We start from the raw sequence: 18775 nt of genomic DNA, 5'->3' as shown, positions 1-18775 counted from the left end.
GCATGGAGAAAAAATCCTTCTCAAGCCCATGGTTAGAGTCTTTGACGATATTAATGAACTGACTGGAAAAGAAATAGTGAATATCACTCATCTGCATTTCATGGAGGCAGGTTTGATTTACAGAATGAGTCAATGAGATAGTGGAAAACTATTAAAACACATTAAAGATTGGCTGAGGGTCAGGAACACCAGCATAAGATCAAGTCTTTAATTTATCAAGGGATCTGGGCTGAACTACATAGTCTGACATACAACTAAGCTGTTCTGTCAAAAGAAACTGGTCTTATAAAACAGGAGATAAAAATGCCCTTTTAAAGCAACTGTTTGAAATGAAAATTTTCATTTCTTCCCCTTACCTTTTGCTAGGCCAAAAAAGGTCACTTTGCTGTTCTTAAAGGAAAAAGCTCAAACTGTTGAATTGCTTTGAATATGCCTTTGTATTGGATATGACTTTGATACTACCGTATTTTTTTTCCACAAACTGTTTGAAGTGGTCATCAATACTATCTTAATTTCAATTTTTGAACAAAAGTGAATTTAGTTAGACAGTAGAATAATCCAGAAAATTAACTGCAATTAATTTCATATGCTTATTAAGGTACAAAACACTTCAGAAAGGAAGGGAAGTAGTTCCCCAAATCCATCTAATACTTTTGAACTATGTACTAGAGGAAACTACTTTCTTCCCTCCTCAAAATATTAACAATTCACCACAGATTATCAGGGAGTTACCATTACTTCTGCCAGACTATTGAATCCCCTTCTGACAGCTGCAGAGATTTTTTCTTTTCTTTGGTTACCAGACTTAAAAGCTGCTACATGCTAATTATTTCTCCTGCCTATGATACTGCTACTGATCACAATTCCTTTCACCTGTATTTCAGGTTAAATATATTTCTATGCCATCCTTTTTTTTTTTTCTTCTTCTTTTTTTTCCTTCCTGTAAGTGCCCCAATCAGTGTATTTCACACATCTTTTAATAGGTCTTTCCTAATTACTTCATACTCCGTAGGGATCTTACAGATTGCCCTACAGAGAGTGCTCTTCCTCTTAAATTCCTGATCTTGCAATTCCCTTATAAACTGGCTATGAAGAGAAGTGGTTTGCACTAAGGAGGATGGCACTAGGCTGCAGTGCTGCTACTATACAAAGTCTAAAAGGCTGAACTGTGGACCAACTTAAAAATCCTCTTCGAGTTTTTAAGCATTGCATTAACAAAGCATAAATATGCAGAAATTTCTGAGTATTAAAGAAATAGCTATGATCTTGATAGCTACAATAACAAGTGAAACAATGCAAATTACAAGGTCATATGCCTATGAAGTAACAACAAGAATTGCTGTTGCATGCTGTGGAATCATCAGCTGAAATTGTAAAGGAAAAGAAAAACATGTCACTATTTGATTACCAAATGAATTGCAAGTCATCAGTGTGTTGTAGTTAAAGACTATGATTAATCAGTAGAGGCATTTCCAATATACATAAAGATTTCACGCCACTGAAAAAGTAATTGGTAGAACTTTACATAGAATAGCATACGTAGTTCTTACTACACCTATTTGCAGAAATTAATTGCCCTAAACAGAGACAGAAAAAGGCTATGATCCTGGTCAAGGAATGGAAACCCTATCATACCAAACAGACTAAAAGATGTTGGCTGGCTTACTTTTCCAAAAACGAAAGCTGGAATAAGGGGATATAAAATAGCACACCAGATGAGATCACAAAAGAGAAGAATTATCAAAGCTGAAGGATACCATGATAAAAGAAAAAAAAAAAGTGGACGTTGCTGTGAATAAATTCTGGCTGAGAGTGGTCCAACTCTTAGAACAGGTGAACTTCTGAAACAGTGTCCTCATACAAATAAGTAAGGATGACAGGTTTAAGATGGATTATTGATAAATAAATGATAAGATTACATAATGTTGTTACCTATTTTAGAAAAGAATTGAACCTGACACATGAGATATCTGACCGTCCCATGTTCATGTCACTTTCCCAATTCCTCTTCAGCTAGGGTGCCAAGAAGTCTGCACACAGAGAGTTGGCAGGAGTCTGGGGATACATCAGTTTGTGCTGGTACTCTCTTGGAAAGAAGCATGGAGATGGAGTTTCACCAAAGCCACCCAGACCGACCTACAGCAAACACTTCCTCACGCCACTCTGCCTGCCTGAGCCGTGCCAGGTCACAGAGCAGCAGCGCAGAGTAGCAGCTCAGATCCCACACTTGTTCATTAGCCTCCGTTAGCCATGGTGACAGTGACACGGAGTGGCATTTTTGGATGTGGGTAGTGCTTACTGAATGCTGCTGGCTGTTAGAAGCTAATCTGCTTGTATTTTAATTGATGAGTTGAAGATGACACTAGACTGCAAATTTCTTGTCATTTTGTGTGCTGTTCTTTTCTAGTTCTTACTATCCCGTTTCAGAGAGGAAATAATCCCAAACAACCATCAACCGAAAGCATATGTACAATTTAACCATGGGACACCACATACACATTTACACAGCATTTTCTGTTACACCCAGCTGGCCCTTACAATGGTTTGTTACTGTTCCTTCTTGCTACTCTCTGCAGGGATGAAGCTTTTTCTGAGCTATCCATAGCACCATCTAGATTATTTCTTCTTGGAAGGCTGAAACTCGTAGAAAATCTACCTGTGGATATTCTGCTGTTCTTCTACATGAATATTACACTTGTAATTGATTAAAAATTTAAATCACATTCCTGATGTTACTGTAAAGTTGCTGTTCAGGGCCAAGAATTTATTATGAAGCTCAGAAAATGAATGACAGTGTTGTTGCAAAAAGAAAAATGAAACACAAACTGACATTTTTTGATTTTCAGTATACTACTATTACATATTGGAGTCTTATAATCACAGAGTGATATTTGTTATAATGCACAGACCTATCCAGATAAAACTTATATTCCATGAAGTAGAATATGGGGCAGCATGAACGTATAAAAACTCGTTCCTCAATAGCCATTTTAACACGCCAGGATGTCCTAACCAACTAGGTAATTTACGTCTTTTAAACATGTTACCAAAACCCATCCACAGTTTCAGTGGCCTCACTTAAAATTAAGTCTTATTGAGAATTAAAATTCTTAGACATTCATCTTGGTATGATGTAAGAGCATTACTGCTAGAGGCCATGTCCTCTGAGGTATTGAGCACTGCCTAAGGAGTCCAAGAGTTCTTGTCTTTCATCTGGGTATATGAATATTCTATATTATGCCAAGGTCAAAAGCCAGAATTGAAGCGATAACCTGGTTTATACTTTAATACTTACAAGTACCACAAAACTGATCTGGTTCACCTAGTCCTAGGTTACAAAAACCGCTACCTTCCTTGGGAAAGTGTGGTTGAGAATAGCCTGAAGACCCTTGTCCTTATGCTACAATTTTTCTTCTTTTTCTGCCATGAATATTTACCCTTAGACAACATCTAGCTCTTAACCTCATCTGCCACTTCACAAGCTGTCAAATGACTATTCAAGCATTAAAAAAAATGAAGGGTCTGTTAAGTTGTAAATTAAATGACAGTCTATAGCTGAAAATTAGCAGTAACATGCCCAAAACTTTATTGATCGCTAAGAAAAGGTGAATAACCCCCACTACTACTGGCTGTGTAATTACTGACCTTTAGAACTCAAGAGCTATTAATTTAAGAACAGATACCAGTGAACTAGCAAACGAGATATTTTGCAACAGGACAGTAAAGGCATATATCAAGGTTTTGCATGTATTTAGTGCCACCTTGAATGGTATTGATAGATGTCTATATTCTCTCTCTTAATGCAGAATACAGCCCAAGCTACATTTGGACATAAAATGCCTGTCAGCTGGTTCAGAAGGTCAGTGGGAACGCACCCACAGATACCGAGGCATTTTAGTAAGTTATAAGAACTCCGTATCTTTCCAAAAACGTTTCTAAATTACTGTTAAAGGCAGGAGAATTGTATTGCCAAGATCAGCCACTCATGCATATACTGAAAACATTTCATCTGTACTGTGAGAGATGGAAATGGCCAGTAACAGGAGAATGGCAGGCAGTAATCAGACATAAGTTCATTTAAACATGGAATACACACACCAAAAAAAAAAAAAAACCTGTTAATACTGCTGTTTAATCTGTTATAGAGTCTTTGTTTCCTTATACAATTCACAATAGTAGTTTAAAGAGTAGTAATATAAATAAATCATTTTTTTTCCCAATAAGCACTTACTGTGATGGAAAGACAGTTACCTTTTGACAAAGGAAACTACATTTTAGGAGCACTGGTCAGGTGTTGTTGTTTACAGTAAGAAAATACTAACAATAAAAAAACTATATTGACTAGAACTAATGAAAGAAAAAAAGGTATCTGACCTGGTGCAGATGTTCTTCCATGAAGAGCTGTTTCATTAGGCAGGAGATCTTTTGAGTTGGAAGTGAACGGTGATTGTCTAAATGTGTCTTCGGAAAAGAAAGGGCTATAGGGAAAATAAAATGTCTTTTTGTAAATAAAACAGCAGTTAACAACAACAACAAAAAAAAAGCAAGCATGATTTTTGACCTTAACGTCATATTAAAAGCCCCGTTTAATTTACAGAATTCATGCTGAAAGTTATGCAAACTGTAAGGTAAGGTGTGGAGAAGGAGCATGCTTTGGGAAAACTGCATCTCAGAGTGAAAACTGAAGTCCTCCTAAAATGCTTTTAATTACAGTATTTCAACATCTCACATTTGCTGTATCACATCACAGCGTAGATCATGAAAATTAATGTTTCAAAAATTTGTATTCTACTGTCATATATGGAAAGGGCAATCAGGAAAATTGGAAAATACTATATTACATATTTTAGAGTATTTAATAGTCTGATGAATATATTAATTATGCTCAAAACAAAACTTTTCAAATTTTAGGTTAAAATTATGCTGAACAGTTCTCTTTTGACACAACATCCCATGCATGAAATTAACTCCACCAGCTTGGTTTTTAAAGCAGGGAACAATTCACACAAGCAAACTGAATGGTGACTTCCCAAATAGCGCATAAATCACCAGCCACTTGATTCTGAAAAGTATAACATGCTTTGGTTTTAATTAACACACAGTAAAACGTTAATTTCAATAGTGAATGGGCATTTCTGTGAAAGTATTTTTTTTCCTGCTCAATTAAAGATCATAACGGAAACAAGGATCCCTTGTCCACAGTACAGACAGACATTAGTAAGCATTACATTATAAATTAAAAATGGAAAAAGATAATCCCTCTTGGAAAGCTGTTTTCTAATGTAGTGTATTCCATCTGCATACAGAATATGAACTTCTAAGCAAAATGGGATTTACATTTAAATCTGATCTTTACCGTATTGAGATTTCTTAACAGGCTGCTGCATTAGAGGTGTTTTAGAGGTGGAAGACAGGAAGCCTGCTCATTTCTGCATTTTATTCTTGTTGAGCAATAAAATCCAGTAACCTTTTCAGGATAAGGAATGTACTACGAGTTCTTGAGGAGCATTGCACAGCAGGTAGTCCAGACCCAGAGAGTATGTGGCAGCAGGACCACCCATATTAACCCAAACCAGTCCAGATATACAAGGCATCAATCTATACAGTGGCACTTGCAGAGCTTTTCCAACATATGGTCTTTCTGCAGGGAGTTAACATCGTGTTCTCCACTGAGTCACACTTCTGTTCTCATTCAGATCTCTTCAACCTTTGGGAAACTTGTTGATAATTAGTTAATGTGATCAAGTAACAGCTTCAACGATCATGTTATTTCATTTCTCAAAGTTTGGGTTTTTTTTTAAGCTATTATTTTGTGCTGTTCAATATGTGACGGTTAATGGGATATTTTGGTATTTCTACAGAAGTTTGAACATAACCATAAGCAGAGTCGGACAGGTTGTGCTGGAGGTAAGGCACAAAACTGCTCCAAACCTTGAAGAGTTCAGGGTATGCGGATAGCTGATTAAGCAGGATAAAATGAACAGCTCAGCCCACACGTGCAAAAGTTAACTTTTCCAAGACTCACACTCCCACTCTGGGGTGAAATAATATAAACCAGACTGACGCTATATAAAAATATGGCATCATTTATTGCAACATTCCTTTCACTGGGTTAATAATAATTTGAAAGAAAAACACCAATAAAAAAGTTTTATTACTCTTGTAAGTCTTCAAAATCTTGTAATCCACTCAGGTTTCCATGTTGGCCTGCCTGCTTGTGTCTTAAATTCAATCACTGGCACGCTGCTCACTGCTGGTTCTGAGCAAAATGATGCAGATCTCATCTATTTCAGGCTATGACACGTATCATGTGCAGGTTGCTGCTGAAGACTGCATTGTGTTGGTCTCTTAAGGATCTCCCCTCTCCACCATCAGCCTTCAGGGAATTAGAGAATCATCCTTGCCTCTTTTGCCTTTCTCTAGAACGGCAGATGAGCCTCTTCAGTGTCAGCCCTATCATTGTTTTTATTTCAGTGGATATGCCTTCCAATCCCCAATGCAAAATAAGGAGGCAGAGCTCCTGCTTCACAGTAAGAAACTACATATATTGTTCTCAATCACGGTGCGAAGTCCTTTGTGATGAAGGTTAGGCTTTAAGATATTTTTTTTTCTGGCTGCACTTCTCCAGTTTTCTGTCTACACAGATCTCTAGATGAAAGAAACTTATCTTGGCATCTCATGCTGGTGTATTCACTTCCAGATCATTTGCTTCTCCACTTTCTGTCTTCATATCACAGATGGCAGGCTCTACCACCTCACTCAGCCATTGAGCTGTGAGGAATCCTTGCCAGTTTCAGCTGTTCGAGCAAAGTCATATGGAAGTATATGCTCACCAAGTCCAAGAATACTCACAGAAGGAACAGCAACAGATAAGCGACAGAAATGTCAACATGGAGTAAGACAGCAAAAAGCGTTTGTGTACCCGCATCTTGCTGGGCTTTGCTGATTTAAGATTCTTAGCAATGACACAGCTTTATCTTTCCACTCCCCAATTACTCACAGGTGGACAACAATGACCTCGCCTTGACTTTCTGCAGCTGTCAGCAAAATTCACACAACGATTGTGATTCCAATGCCTTCCTGTCATGACTCCAGATGTAGGGTGGTGAGCCAAACTGCAACACTACACGTTTTCTTAATGTAGCCTTCATGCCTCTATCCTCCACTGCCTGCTCCATCACATTCTATTTTTGAGACGGTATCATAGCCTTATGAGTAAAGACTTCCAGCTGTTTGTTTGGTTTGGGGTGTTTTGATTCTTTTTTTTTTGGGAAGGTCTTTTGAGCCAATCTGTTTGAACTTGAAGGATTTAGTAGACTTACTCAGTTCCCCTTAAGAAGCTCCCCTCATTCACGTCTTCTTCTGTTGATAGATAGGTAAGACAAGAAAAGCACCCAGAAGAATTGAATCAGGCACGCAGCTTTTCATACCCTGATGGGTAGCAACCATTATCAGGACTTCCCAGTAAAATTCAGTGTGAGTTTGACCACAGCCAACTGCGTTACCCTCTAACAAGGTGGCAGCCAGAAGGGGAGGTTATGAACTGTCCTTAACCTTTCCAGTTTGAACTATCTTTGATAGATCCAAAAGTAGCTCTGGATTCTCACACCAGTCCTTCTGGTATCATGAGACATTGAAATCTATTTTCTACCAACTATTTATCACTCCCTCTCTGCAACACACACTGGATGGTTAATGAGAAGTTGGACAATATCTGCATTCATCTTTGTATGTATCTCTCAGGCTTATGTTTTTTTTTAACAAGTAATGGGAAGGCTGTGCAGTCTCCATAACCCATAAATTCCCAAACTAGCAAATATGGAAAGCATTCACAATAACCAAAAGTTAAAAGCTCAATTTAATTCTCTTTCAACTCGTAACATCAAAAAGTCCCTAATGGGCATTTACTGAGTTGTTCAGTTTATTAAAAACAAATTTATTACAGTTACCATGAAAGAATGGGATGGGTCTAGAAATTTAAGATCAACGTATTTCAGAGATCTTTTCTTCTGTAAGCAAAATGCTTTTCAAATTCTGTCTAGACAAAGTTGTTTTAGTTAGGAGGCACTGTACACCCTGAGAACTTCTGCAGAAGGGGCTGCAGAGGCACAGAAGGTTTTATCCTATCTTTGAAGGGACTCTCCAGCATGTTTTCTCCAACCCATCTGCACTGACTAGAAAGCTTTCAGGTAGGAAATTAATGTATTCTTGCCCCAGGTGAGAGCTGAAGAAGGTATCAGAGATTTAAGTTTCAGATTTGGAAGCCAATTCCTGCCCACTCCTCACCACAGGCTACTAAGTTTTTACCAATTTTAGCTGCGCTTATTATGTAATAAGTTTGAATTTTCCCCTAGGGATACCTCACTTTGCTGCTAATGTATTTAAACAGCCCATAGGTTTGTTCCCAGCCAAAATACTGTAAAGTATGTATTTCTTCAACAGCACATGCTATAATTGAATCATATTTTTAATTATTGCATAATTTCACTTATTGTGTTAACGTGACTGTAATCTTGAACAAATGCTTCATTAGCATTGTCTCTTAGAGTTTGACTTTTAAAAATTCATCTGTAGAAGGCGTTGAGAGGGTAGAAATACCAAACTGAAATTTTGTTCAAGAAATTCAGGCTTGACAGAAGACTGAATCACAACACCTCTTCTTACATTGGTCCATGTCTTAAAATCCAGTTGCCAGCCTGTTCTTCCCTCAAGCACTGCATGTAGTATGCATTTTTTTTTTAAAGTTTCAGTTTTGTAGAAAAATAAATAAATCTTAAAGCCAACTGTGAAAACTTGATCAGAGGAGAACAGTCATTTTCACCTAAAGGCCTTTTTTTGTACCACAGACACTAAGAAATTGGACCTACAGGTACAATTTTTCAGATATATGTTACACTGCTGCATGAAAATATCTTACACTTGTAGTATCAGGTCACATTTGCAAGAGAGAGACACATCTGCATACCCCAGGCAAAATTATGCAATGCCATTTGCACTACAGCTTTATGGATAACAATGCACTGTACGTACCTAGCTGTAGTTCTGATGGTGTTATCTTTATTGTGATTGTGCTCTTTGCTCACCTTTTCTGCAAAGGAACAAACATTATTATTTTGTGATTAACATATATCATGCTTTCCTTATCAAGTTTTATCCAGTAGAACTATTTTAATGCTTTCTGATAACAGCGTTATCCAGAGTAACTTAGGACAAGCGATTACAACATGATTAGAGAACAGGCACTTTTTTTAAAAAAACTCACACCAATTTTTCTTAGCTTCATATATCAGTGCTAGTGCTCCACATGCAGTGTGCACTACAAACATTCATTAAACAGTGCTACAATCATTGCATTTATGTAGTAGCTGAGGTTCACCTTCATTGTGAAGTGGACAGAACATTCCCAGGAACACTGTGCTGCAGCCACTGCCCATTTATGCTGAGAACTACCATCTATAGGTTTTCCTATACTCCCAAGCCTTGATCAACCAGTTGTCACTAATTATTTAATTAGCTTTCAAAAATACAGGAGTTGAACTTTGGCTTTTCCAATTCAGTTCAAATATTATGAACCTGACCTGACTGTCACAGTGCTCTAAAGCATATGTTAACTATGGGGAACATTTGGCAAGACTTCTGCATTTCAAATGTGAGGGTAGAAGGGCTCTAATTCCTATCATGTTCCAGTTTTTAGTAATCTCACACATTCATAACACCTTGATGGTTATACACAATCTCTTTTTGTTCTTTAAATACCATCAGCTATTTCCACTGCTTTTACCTGATAACTGGAAGAGCAGCTCAGATGCCATCTTCACTGATATATCTTGGCTGAATAGATTTCTTTCTGGGAGCACACGACCTTCTGGTGCCTTCTGTATGTGTTCACTAATGTCTCGCCCTAATAAAGTGCTGTAGCCAACATTTTGGCTGGGTTGGCTGGGTGACACTGAAGCCTGTGAATCGTGAATGTCAACTTCCATCGGTTCTTCTTTTATTTTTACCATCTGGGTTTCCTTGTAACTCTCAGCTGCAAATACATATTAAAAAAAAATAATTATTATTTAATTATGTTACAATTTTTCAGAGCACTCAAAGCAGGAATCACAATTACAAAGTTATAATTTGTATAACACATCACTGCAAAATGGTAAGGGAAGCCAGCAGCTGACTGCTACAATATTCTTCTAGGGCTTGTAAATACAAGAAATCTCTCATTTATTTTTTTATTTTTAGCTAGAGAGTAGAAAACAGTACATATTAGTAAATAGAAGAATTACATCACTTTCTCTGAACACAGTGATCGTATCCCAGTTAGTGAAGCTTTTCTTTTCTTTATTAGCTGAAATTAAAACAACAAACCTGCTCTTCAAAGGCGGGCGCTGAAGCTGTCTTCTAAACTCACCATTACTCCTTATCATCAGAAGTACCAGCACAGACAATTAGAAATATTGGTATAGGGATAGGGGTGGAGGAAGAAACCTGATCTGCTTCTCTTCTGCTTTCTTGATGAGAGGAGTATTCTGGGGCCTGCGCTTTTCTAAAGCATCTTTTTCTAACAATCACTGATATTCATTCATATATTACAACACCCAATAACCTTAACCACTAGCTTCCATATGCCCATATCCTTCCTTCTCTGCCTTGTTCTTCTCCAGTGTACTAAATCTAGTGACCAAAACCATAGTCTAGAAGCCCATCTGTAGTTCACATTCTACACTTGATATTCCCCAGGTGCTGCTGAATGCTCTGATTTGGTTGCAAGCTAAGTGATTATTTTTTCTTCAGAAGAAAGCTCCAAAATCTCAAAGATACGGCTCCAAGGTAATCTGCCTACTACAGCCACAAATACAGCTTTCTTGACTCAGACTTTCTGCTGTGAAAAGAGAAATTGAAGACCTGTGTAATTTACTCTCAGTTTAGTTTTTGAGACAAATAATGAGTTTTTTTTCTATTGATCTTCTCTCAGAGTATTCCTGAAAGGACATGGATATCATGGCAGAACTCCCCAGCCAGGTGTTGCCTCCGCTGTCTGGATGCTGACCAGACACTTGGGAAACAGGCAATATGCCTGGGAGAAAATAAAGACAAGGAAATAAATAAATGCATGAACACAGTTGTACAGCAGCAAGGCCATCCAGGTGAGGAACCATTCCAACAAAATTGTATGATTCTGTTCAAAAAAAGTACAAGGGATTTATTATTTTTGCCTAAACCTATATATGTACTTCTGCTACTAACCAAGATACTCAAAGGCTTATGGAAAATCTGCTTCTTTTTACTTATGATTAGCATGTGCCCTAAAATGTAGCCTAGGTATCCTCCACAGCTGGAGGCAAGGGAAAGCACGAGTTTGAATTGCTCAGACTTCACGAGCCAAAGGATGAAAAAGGCAAATCTAGCACCCAGGGAAAGAGGTCACGGGTAGGGACACTCTGCAGCACACTGAGCCAGAGAAGCACAGAGCTTAAATGTTGAGTGGATTAAGATTTGAGAGAGCAGCCTGGCCCATGCCCAGACTGGGGGGGACATGAGCAAATCTCTGACCAGAGGCCAGCACGTTAACTGGTGCGGACAATCTGGCCATCCCCACACCATCAGGTCCCTGATGAAGGCACTCAGCACTATGAGTATCTGCACATGGAAGCTTCCTTCTCAGCTGTCTGATTTTACTACTCATAAGGATCTGATGTTAAAAATAAATAAAAGGACACCGGTTTGTAAGGAAAAAGAATAAAGACAAACAATATTTTTTACTAGATTTGGGTCAGAGAAAAAAGTGGAGACTCCCCCTCCCCCAGCTTCACTTCAGAAAGTAGTCTGTTGCTGCCCTCTCTGTCTTTTCCTTCTTTTCTAACTCATATAGGAATGTGTCAGCCTCACAGGTTTTACTCCAAGTATGAACTTTTCCAACTACTGTTCATTATGATGACATTTGGAGGCACCAAAATATGGTTTGGTCATCTCTGATAATGCCCTCAAGCTAGTCAACTGGCTGGTGCCATCTTGTAGCCTCCAGCCAAGATGATCAGAAACCTTTCAGCACGCAGGCATACACCTTCCACGTAAAATTGAACTGATGTGTTCCACTGAGTCCCTTTTCATTCCCCTGGCTTCTCCCTCTCCCCACATTCCTGTTGTCCTTAAGTGGAGAAAAAGTGGCTTCGCTGCTCGCAGCTCTTAAAATAAGAAAAATCGAAGCCAGGAGATAAAAGCTACTTGGATATGCTCCAGGAATGATTTACATGAAGTGCTTTCAGTCTTTTCTTATGACATTTCTTGACCTTTAAAAGAAACATATAAACATTGATAAAAATCTTTACCATCTATGATCCACCAGATACATTTCAGACTTTGGAAATTTTCAACTGAAGATGAGTTAGAAGTATTATTATATAATGCCTTTTTTCCCCCTGTTAAACAGACTTTTTTCTTTTTTCCTTTTTTCCCAAGCTTCCATTAGCCTCTTATTATGAAGCCACAGAACATTGTATCTGTGTTGAAAAGTGCAAAAATAGTATGCTGTGCATTGAAATTGAACACAGGATGGCAAAGGAACGCATCAGGTAACACTGTCAATCAAAAGCTCAGGTAACTCCACAAACAAATGAGTTCTTCAGATGTCTGACAGACTGAGCTCTGTACCCAGCTGCCAAATTTAGGTTCAGAGTCAAGCTGACCTTTGCTGCTCTTTCTGCTTTTAAAATATTCTTTCTATTTCTGTTCCTGCCCCACACAGTTTAATTCCCTGTCCTGCAAATGCTTTTCAATCAGACTGACTGATACAACCCCAACTAAGGCAAGAGTTGAGCAATACCAATGACCTTCTCTCCTTCACAATCAGCCAACAATGAAATTGCCCTAACTAAATTCACATATTTGATAATTTCCTTTGACCTTTATCTTCCCGGCTGCACCCTTTCGACCTTGCAGAACGTCCCTACCACATGTGAGTCCTGTCATAGTCCAAGTCCCAAAAGCAAACACACAGAGATGACAGGGAGGGTGATAATGACAATTACAAAGCTAACCAAAGGGAAATACAGCCTGTCCCGTGAGCAACAACCACACCACAAGCTGCAGGCAGAGAACCCAGACGTGCTAGATCTTTTGCTGAAGAAAGGACCAGAATAAAGGTTATGGCCACGCACATCTCACGTACAGACAGTCAGACTGCAACTTCTTGAAGATTATTTTCCCTTCTGTTCGTTTGTGCAGTAAGGAGACAGCCCTGATTTCCTTACATAGGTATCTCACGTGGTCATAGTGTAGCAAAAGCTTTTAAAGTACACTGAAAGGTCTCGAGGTTCAAATAATTAAAATCATGATAGCTTTGGCTTTTTTCCCACTTTTGCATTTCTCCTTGAGTAGGTTAAATAAACGGCAATGTATCAGAATACAAAGTTCGTATATGAGAGTAATTTCCTTCATTCCAGATTTTTATAAAAGTACAGACATCTAATTCCTAACAAAAAACAGGGGATAACAATTCAAATAGCTTTAAAATATCTGGACTCTGATCTGGTCTGCTATTCATTTAAACGTGGTCTGCTATTCATTTAAAACTAACCTGGATGAAGGTCAGAACAACAGTACAGCAGTGAACACTGCTTCTCTGGCAGAAGATCAACTAAATGACCTAATACACCTTTTTTTTTTTTTTTTTTCTTTTTTTTTCCCCTACTGTTAATTTTGTCATACAGAAGTAGCTCAACAAAATTAAAGAAAGTTATTGCATACATGGGTGTGCTATCATGAAGCCTCAGAGATGCTCTTTAGAGAGCAGTCTACCTTTAAGCATCTGGTTTAGAAAACCCTCAATGAATTTCATCCTATTCACATCAAGTGAGACAATTTTCCACATCAGATACGCAAAAATGCAGTACTGGATAGTCCTGTAGCAGGAGGAAGCATATTTTCCCACAGCTTTCAAGTTCTCTGGCATTCACAAGTGCAAGGAATTGCAAAGTAGTGGCACTCGTTTAAAACAAAACCAAACCAAACAACCAAACAAGAAAGCACAGAACAATACCTGTGCTACCTAAAAGCTCAGGGTATGGCATTCAGCCCTGAAGGCGTGACAATGTCACCTCAAGTATGTGCGGCAGCAAAAGTGGCTATGAAATGTACCCTTAGACAATGCCTCTCTGCAGCCTCTGACAGAGGTTGCCAAATTTTAGAAAGCTCATTCAAGCTACTTCAGTCAGAAAGCTGGGACTACCACAACCCAACACCTGTAACAGACAAGAAAATGGAAACGGGGACAAACAGAAAAATCCTCTTTCCAAAGCAACCCACCACAAACTATATGATTTAATTGCTTCAGCACCATCTTAAAATAGATAGGATTCTGATTCATAAATCCTCAGCTCACGGAAAACAATGCAAAAAATGGCATGTAAAGTAAATGAGAACAGAAACACTGGAGTTCCTTGCACACGTTCTGAAAACATTAGCAAGAAGTTAGCAATGTCAAGACAAATACAGCACATTTTTACATTAAACAGGAGGATAAAAAGAAGCACAACAAACTAGTAGGCTTAAACACACTTGTTGCAAATAGAGATACGAGGAAAAGATTTCACTTTTTACAGGAATTGCAGTTTCAGTTATCTTAAAACCAAATACACACCCTACAATGGTAAATAATAATAATAATAATAAAATCAAAAAACAACTATTGGCACTTGTTTGACACTTCTCATTTCTAGATTTCCAGAGTACTTTAGAAGATGTGTTAACATAGTACTGATCTTATAAAAGAAACAGAAATAGCAAACTTGAAAATAGACACCTGCTCAAGTCATGAGTATTACTGTTCATTTGCAAACGTGCATTTGCTGCACTGACATAAACCAATATGCATGATGAAACCTAATAATTAACACACCGTGACTCAACTACACCTGAAAAAGCATACTTTCCAAATCCTAAGCATCTTGCTTAGATTCAGTCCGCCTCCCAGTTGCAGAAGCAGTCTAGAAATCAGGAGGGACAGGAGAGGACACTGTGCTTGCTGCTAAACCTGCACTGCCAGGCAGATGTTAGGGTATTTCCAGCCATCCTTGTCACTTGGTGTACAAACTGACAAGCCACATGCCATGAAGAGGCTTCAACATACACCATTCCCTGTGCCCCTGGGAACATGATAACCAGGAAGGAGCTGCAGTGCATTTCAGTAAGTTCTCCAGAGCTATGGGATAAAATGCTGAGTGCACTTCACTGCAAGATACCTACAACCAGCGAGCCCCTAGCACTGCATCTGACCTAATAAGATCACATTTCCCCCACGCAAAAGGCGGTAGTTAGGTTTATTTGTATACAAATACTGTTTTGTACTCAAAAATATGGACAAACAGTCATTAGTCATTTCCTCCAAGTACTGTTCCTGACAACGGTATTTTTATTTCTGTCTAGAGGTTGGTCGGCCTAACCACAGTCTCCTAAAAGATTATAGAGCAAACCCTCTGGGAAGCCACTTCCAAACCTGTGAAGGACAGGACTGTGTCTGGGAAAAGCTAGCATCGATTTACCAATGGCAAATCGCACCTGATAACCTGATTGCCTCCTGTGATGAAATGACGGGCTGTGAGGACAGAGGGAGAACAACAGATTTTGTTGCCTGAACTTTGGCTAGGCCTTTAGCATCACCGTTAATAAATACCTGTATCAGCAAACTGGTAACGTGTGGAGTGGGTAAGCAGACTAAGACAGGTGGAAGCATGGCTGGAAGCAGGGCTCGATGGGTTGCAGTGAGTGAGACTGCATTTGGGGTGCTGTGCCCAGTTTGGGGCTCCCCAGTACAGAATGGACACTGACATCCTTGAGTATGTTCAGTGGAGGGCTACCAAGATGGTTGAGGGGCAGCTGCGAAACCTAAGAGGATAAGAGTGAAGAGAATTGGGTCTGTTCAGCCTTGAGAGAACAACACTACAGAGTCATTTTATTACTGGCTGAGACTCTAAGGAATAAAGAGAAGTTATAGAGAAGCTGAAGTAAGACTTCTCTCAGAAATGTGCAGTGACAGTATGAGAGTCAACAGACACAAGTAGGAATGTGGGAAATTTCTTCCACATAAATGGAAGAAATTTTTCACCACCAGACTGGTCAAATACTGGCACACGTTCTCAAGGGATGCTTGGGCTCATCATTCTTGGACACATTCAAAACTTAACAAGACCCTGAGCAGCCTGGTATTGTTGGATCTGCCCTGAGCAAGGGTCTGGATTAGATGAACTATGGAGGTCCTCTCTGAACTTACTTATTCCACGAATCATCAGCACCAGATCACTTCTGCTGCACCTTTATCTAGCAGCATTTTCAAAACTTCCAAGCAAGGGAAAGCTACAGCATCCTGGGAAACACTTCATCTAGTGCTGCACTAGAAACTTTTCTTAATGTCCAGGCTGAACCATTCAAGCCGCAGCTGGTAGCTGTTGCCCCTTGTTTTATCATCTGCCACTACACAGAAGGGTTTGACTCCAGTGCTTTTCCAAGTCAACTTCAAGTAGTTGCAGGCTGTGATTAGATCTGCCTTTAGTCTCTCCTTTGCCAGACTAAATAGGCTCAGTTCTCTCAATGCTTCCTTGCAGGTCATGAGCCCTAGAACCTTAATTAGGTTAGCAGCCCTCTTCTAGACTCTCTAGAAACTCTCAGCAGCCCTTTAGAGCCACGGAGCCCCAAAACAGTACAGTGTTCTCATGCAGACCTCATCCAGCTCTAAATACAGGGCACATGCTAAGCATGCTCTTCTAATGTAGCACAGTACATTTTTCACCTTATTTGAGATAAAAGTCAAAAGCAAGTGCACAGAACTAAGAAAAAAACACAAGCCATATAGCAAATACTGCTTTCACTGATAACAATAGCAGTCCAACTACTTTCCATTCCTGAAATCAAGTGAAACATTTTAAACCATTCATACTTCTCCTGGTCATTTAATTTCAAACCTCAGCCTATCACCAGAATTCTGAGATGTTCGTATCTGCTGAAATGCCCATCAGCTTTACAAATCAACTTTATGAATCAACTTAGAAAAGAAAGTCTTCCCCATATGTCTTATAAATTGGACTCATGTACTAGTTTTTGCAATCAAGCAGACAAGGGTAACTAGTGGGTCAACTTGTACCGACTTCAAAAGCTTTCAGTACGGAGAATCGGGCATTTTGTTATGCTAATTGTTCTGATTTGCTAGAAATAAACATGCCCTAAAACAGCTTAAATAAAACCTTAGAGGCAGGGAACAGTTGGCGAGCCCTGAAGGTTCTGCTACAGAGACACAACAAGTAACATCTGACGTTCCCTAGGGCACCGTGCTTGATGCTTTATTTTGCTAGTATTTTTTCAAGCTGCTGTTTTATAGAAGACAATGTCAATGAGCCTTGAATCAATGCAACATGATCCTGCATTAAAAAAAGAACCAAAAATTGGCTGATATTTGTTAAAGTAGAACTCAAATCCCATGCTATAGAATTTTTCAACTAAAGGCTCAGTTTCACAGAAATGCAAACAACAACAAAAAAAGAGAAAATTAAAGCAATAGACAAATTTGAAGTTGCAATATGCATCTGCTGTTCCTTCTGTTTGAGCAGTAGGAGTATAGTGCTTACTAGAAAGATCCTACTTGCCGAACACAGCCAACCCCTTAAATGTTCACAAAACATAAATCAAAAATAATTTGATGAAAAGTCTACACGTGCAGTGAATAGTTATTTTACAACATAGCCCAGTCTATGAAAGTCTCCCAGTTCAAGAAATTCCACTCTAGCATTTCTGCAGCAAGCTGTGCCTTTGCAAAGAGCCTGGTTCTAGTTCTCTTACCCTAACAAGTTGACTCTCCAAGTCCTCAGGGGACTGCAAGAGGTCCTTCTGCAAGTACTGTGCATCTACAGTCCTCCAACAGTTTGAAAAAATTGACACAATCACTTAGGGTTGTGGCCACTCCTACCTGGCTGAACATCATCAAGGAACAGCAGTAAAGCTAAGGATCTGGGGCTTTGTTTGAACTCTTCAGGGACAAGTTCCTAAAATAAATAAATTAATAAAAAACCAACCAACCAAAAAAGAAACAAAAAACACCCAACAACCAGAACACCAAAAGAACCACATCTGAAACACAGATATGATTTCTTATTATTCTAAATGATGTAATCTTTTAAATTGACATGGTTTTCATTAAGCGTCAAGATTTGCCTGACATGAAATAAAGGAAGACAATAGCACTGTAGCACTAGCTTAAACCTCCAGTAGAACATCTACTGAACCTGAAGCTAGGCTCTGTTATGAGGTACTTGCTTTTCTGTAGGCTTTTTTTGTTGCTGTTGCTGAAAGTTGTATCTTTTTCGATACTATAATTAAACTACAGCTTCACTCTTAACAATGATTTTCACATTTCTGTTGGAAACACGCACAAAAAACTGGGCTAGCGGACTAAAATCTGTTGATGTGACTTGCCACGGCATCTCTCCAGCTCCCCTCAAAGGAAGTCTTATTTTGGGTCAGACACTTCTCCGCTTACTTTTTCAGGCTTCTGCAGAAGCACCTGCTGCTGCCCAGAGCCTTCTAACGAGCCATTTAGAGACCAGGGAACAAAAGACTTCCCTGTATTTTCACTCCTGCCTCCATTATCAAGGCTCTCTAAGCAGGGATAAAAGTGCTCGACAGCTCCCCTGCAATCTAGGTATGAACATATCTTACAAAGTCCTGACAACAGCTGTCCTCAAAGACTGCAGCCGAGATCCAGACAAGCACTTCCCAGAACAGTCCCCAAAGTTAG

General features: G+C 39.0%; 1 protein-coding gene across 1 annotated transcript in view; it reads right to left on the bottom strand.

Annotated features, from left to right (window-relative positions):
* The window catches only part of ZNF827 (zinc finger protein 827), a 79888-nt gene that overhangs the window by 25436 nt on the left and 35677 nt on the right, over nucleotides 1–18775 (bottom strand). The window contains exons 6-8 of the mRNA XM_032186251.1: nucleotides 9782–10030; nucleotides 9031–9088; nucleotides 4375–4478 (exon numbers count right to left, since the gene is read on the bottom strand). Of these exons, the coding sequence (XP_032042142.1) occupies nucleotides 4375–4478; nucleotides 9031–9088; nucleotides 9782–10030 (411 nt within the window). The remainder of the gene's footprint in view (nucleotides 1–4374; nucleotides 4479–9030; nucleotides 9089–9781; nucleotides 10031–18775) is intronic.

The sequence above is a fragment of the Aythya fuligula genome, chromosome 4 (genome assembly GCF_009819795.1).
Source record: "Aythya fuligula isolate bAytFul2 chromosome 4, bAytFul2.pri, whole genome shotgun sequence".
NCBI lineage: Eukaryota > Metazoa > Chordata > Aves > Anseriformes > Anatidae > Aythya > Aythya fuligula.
This window is presented reverse-complemented; position numbering and strand designations above follow the sequence as displayed.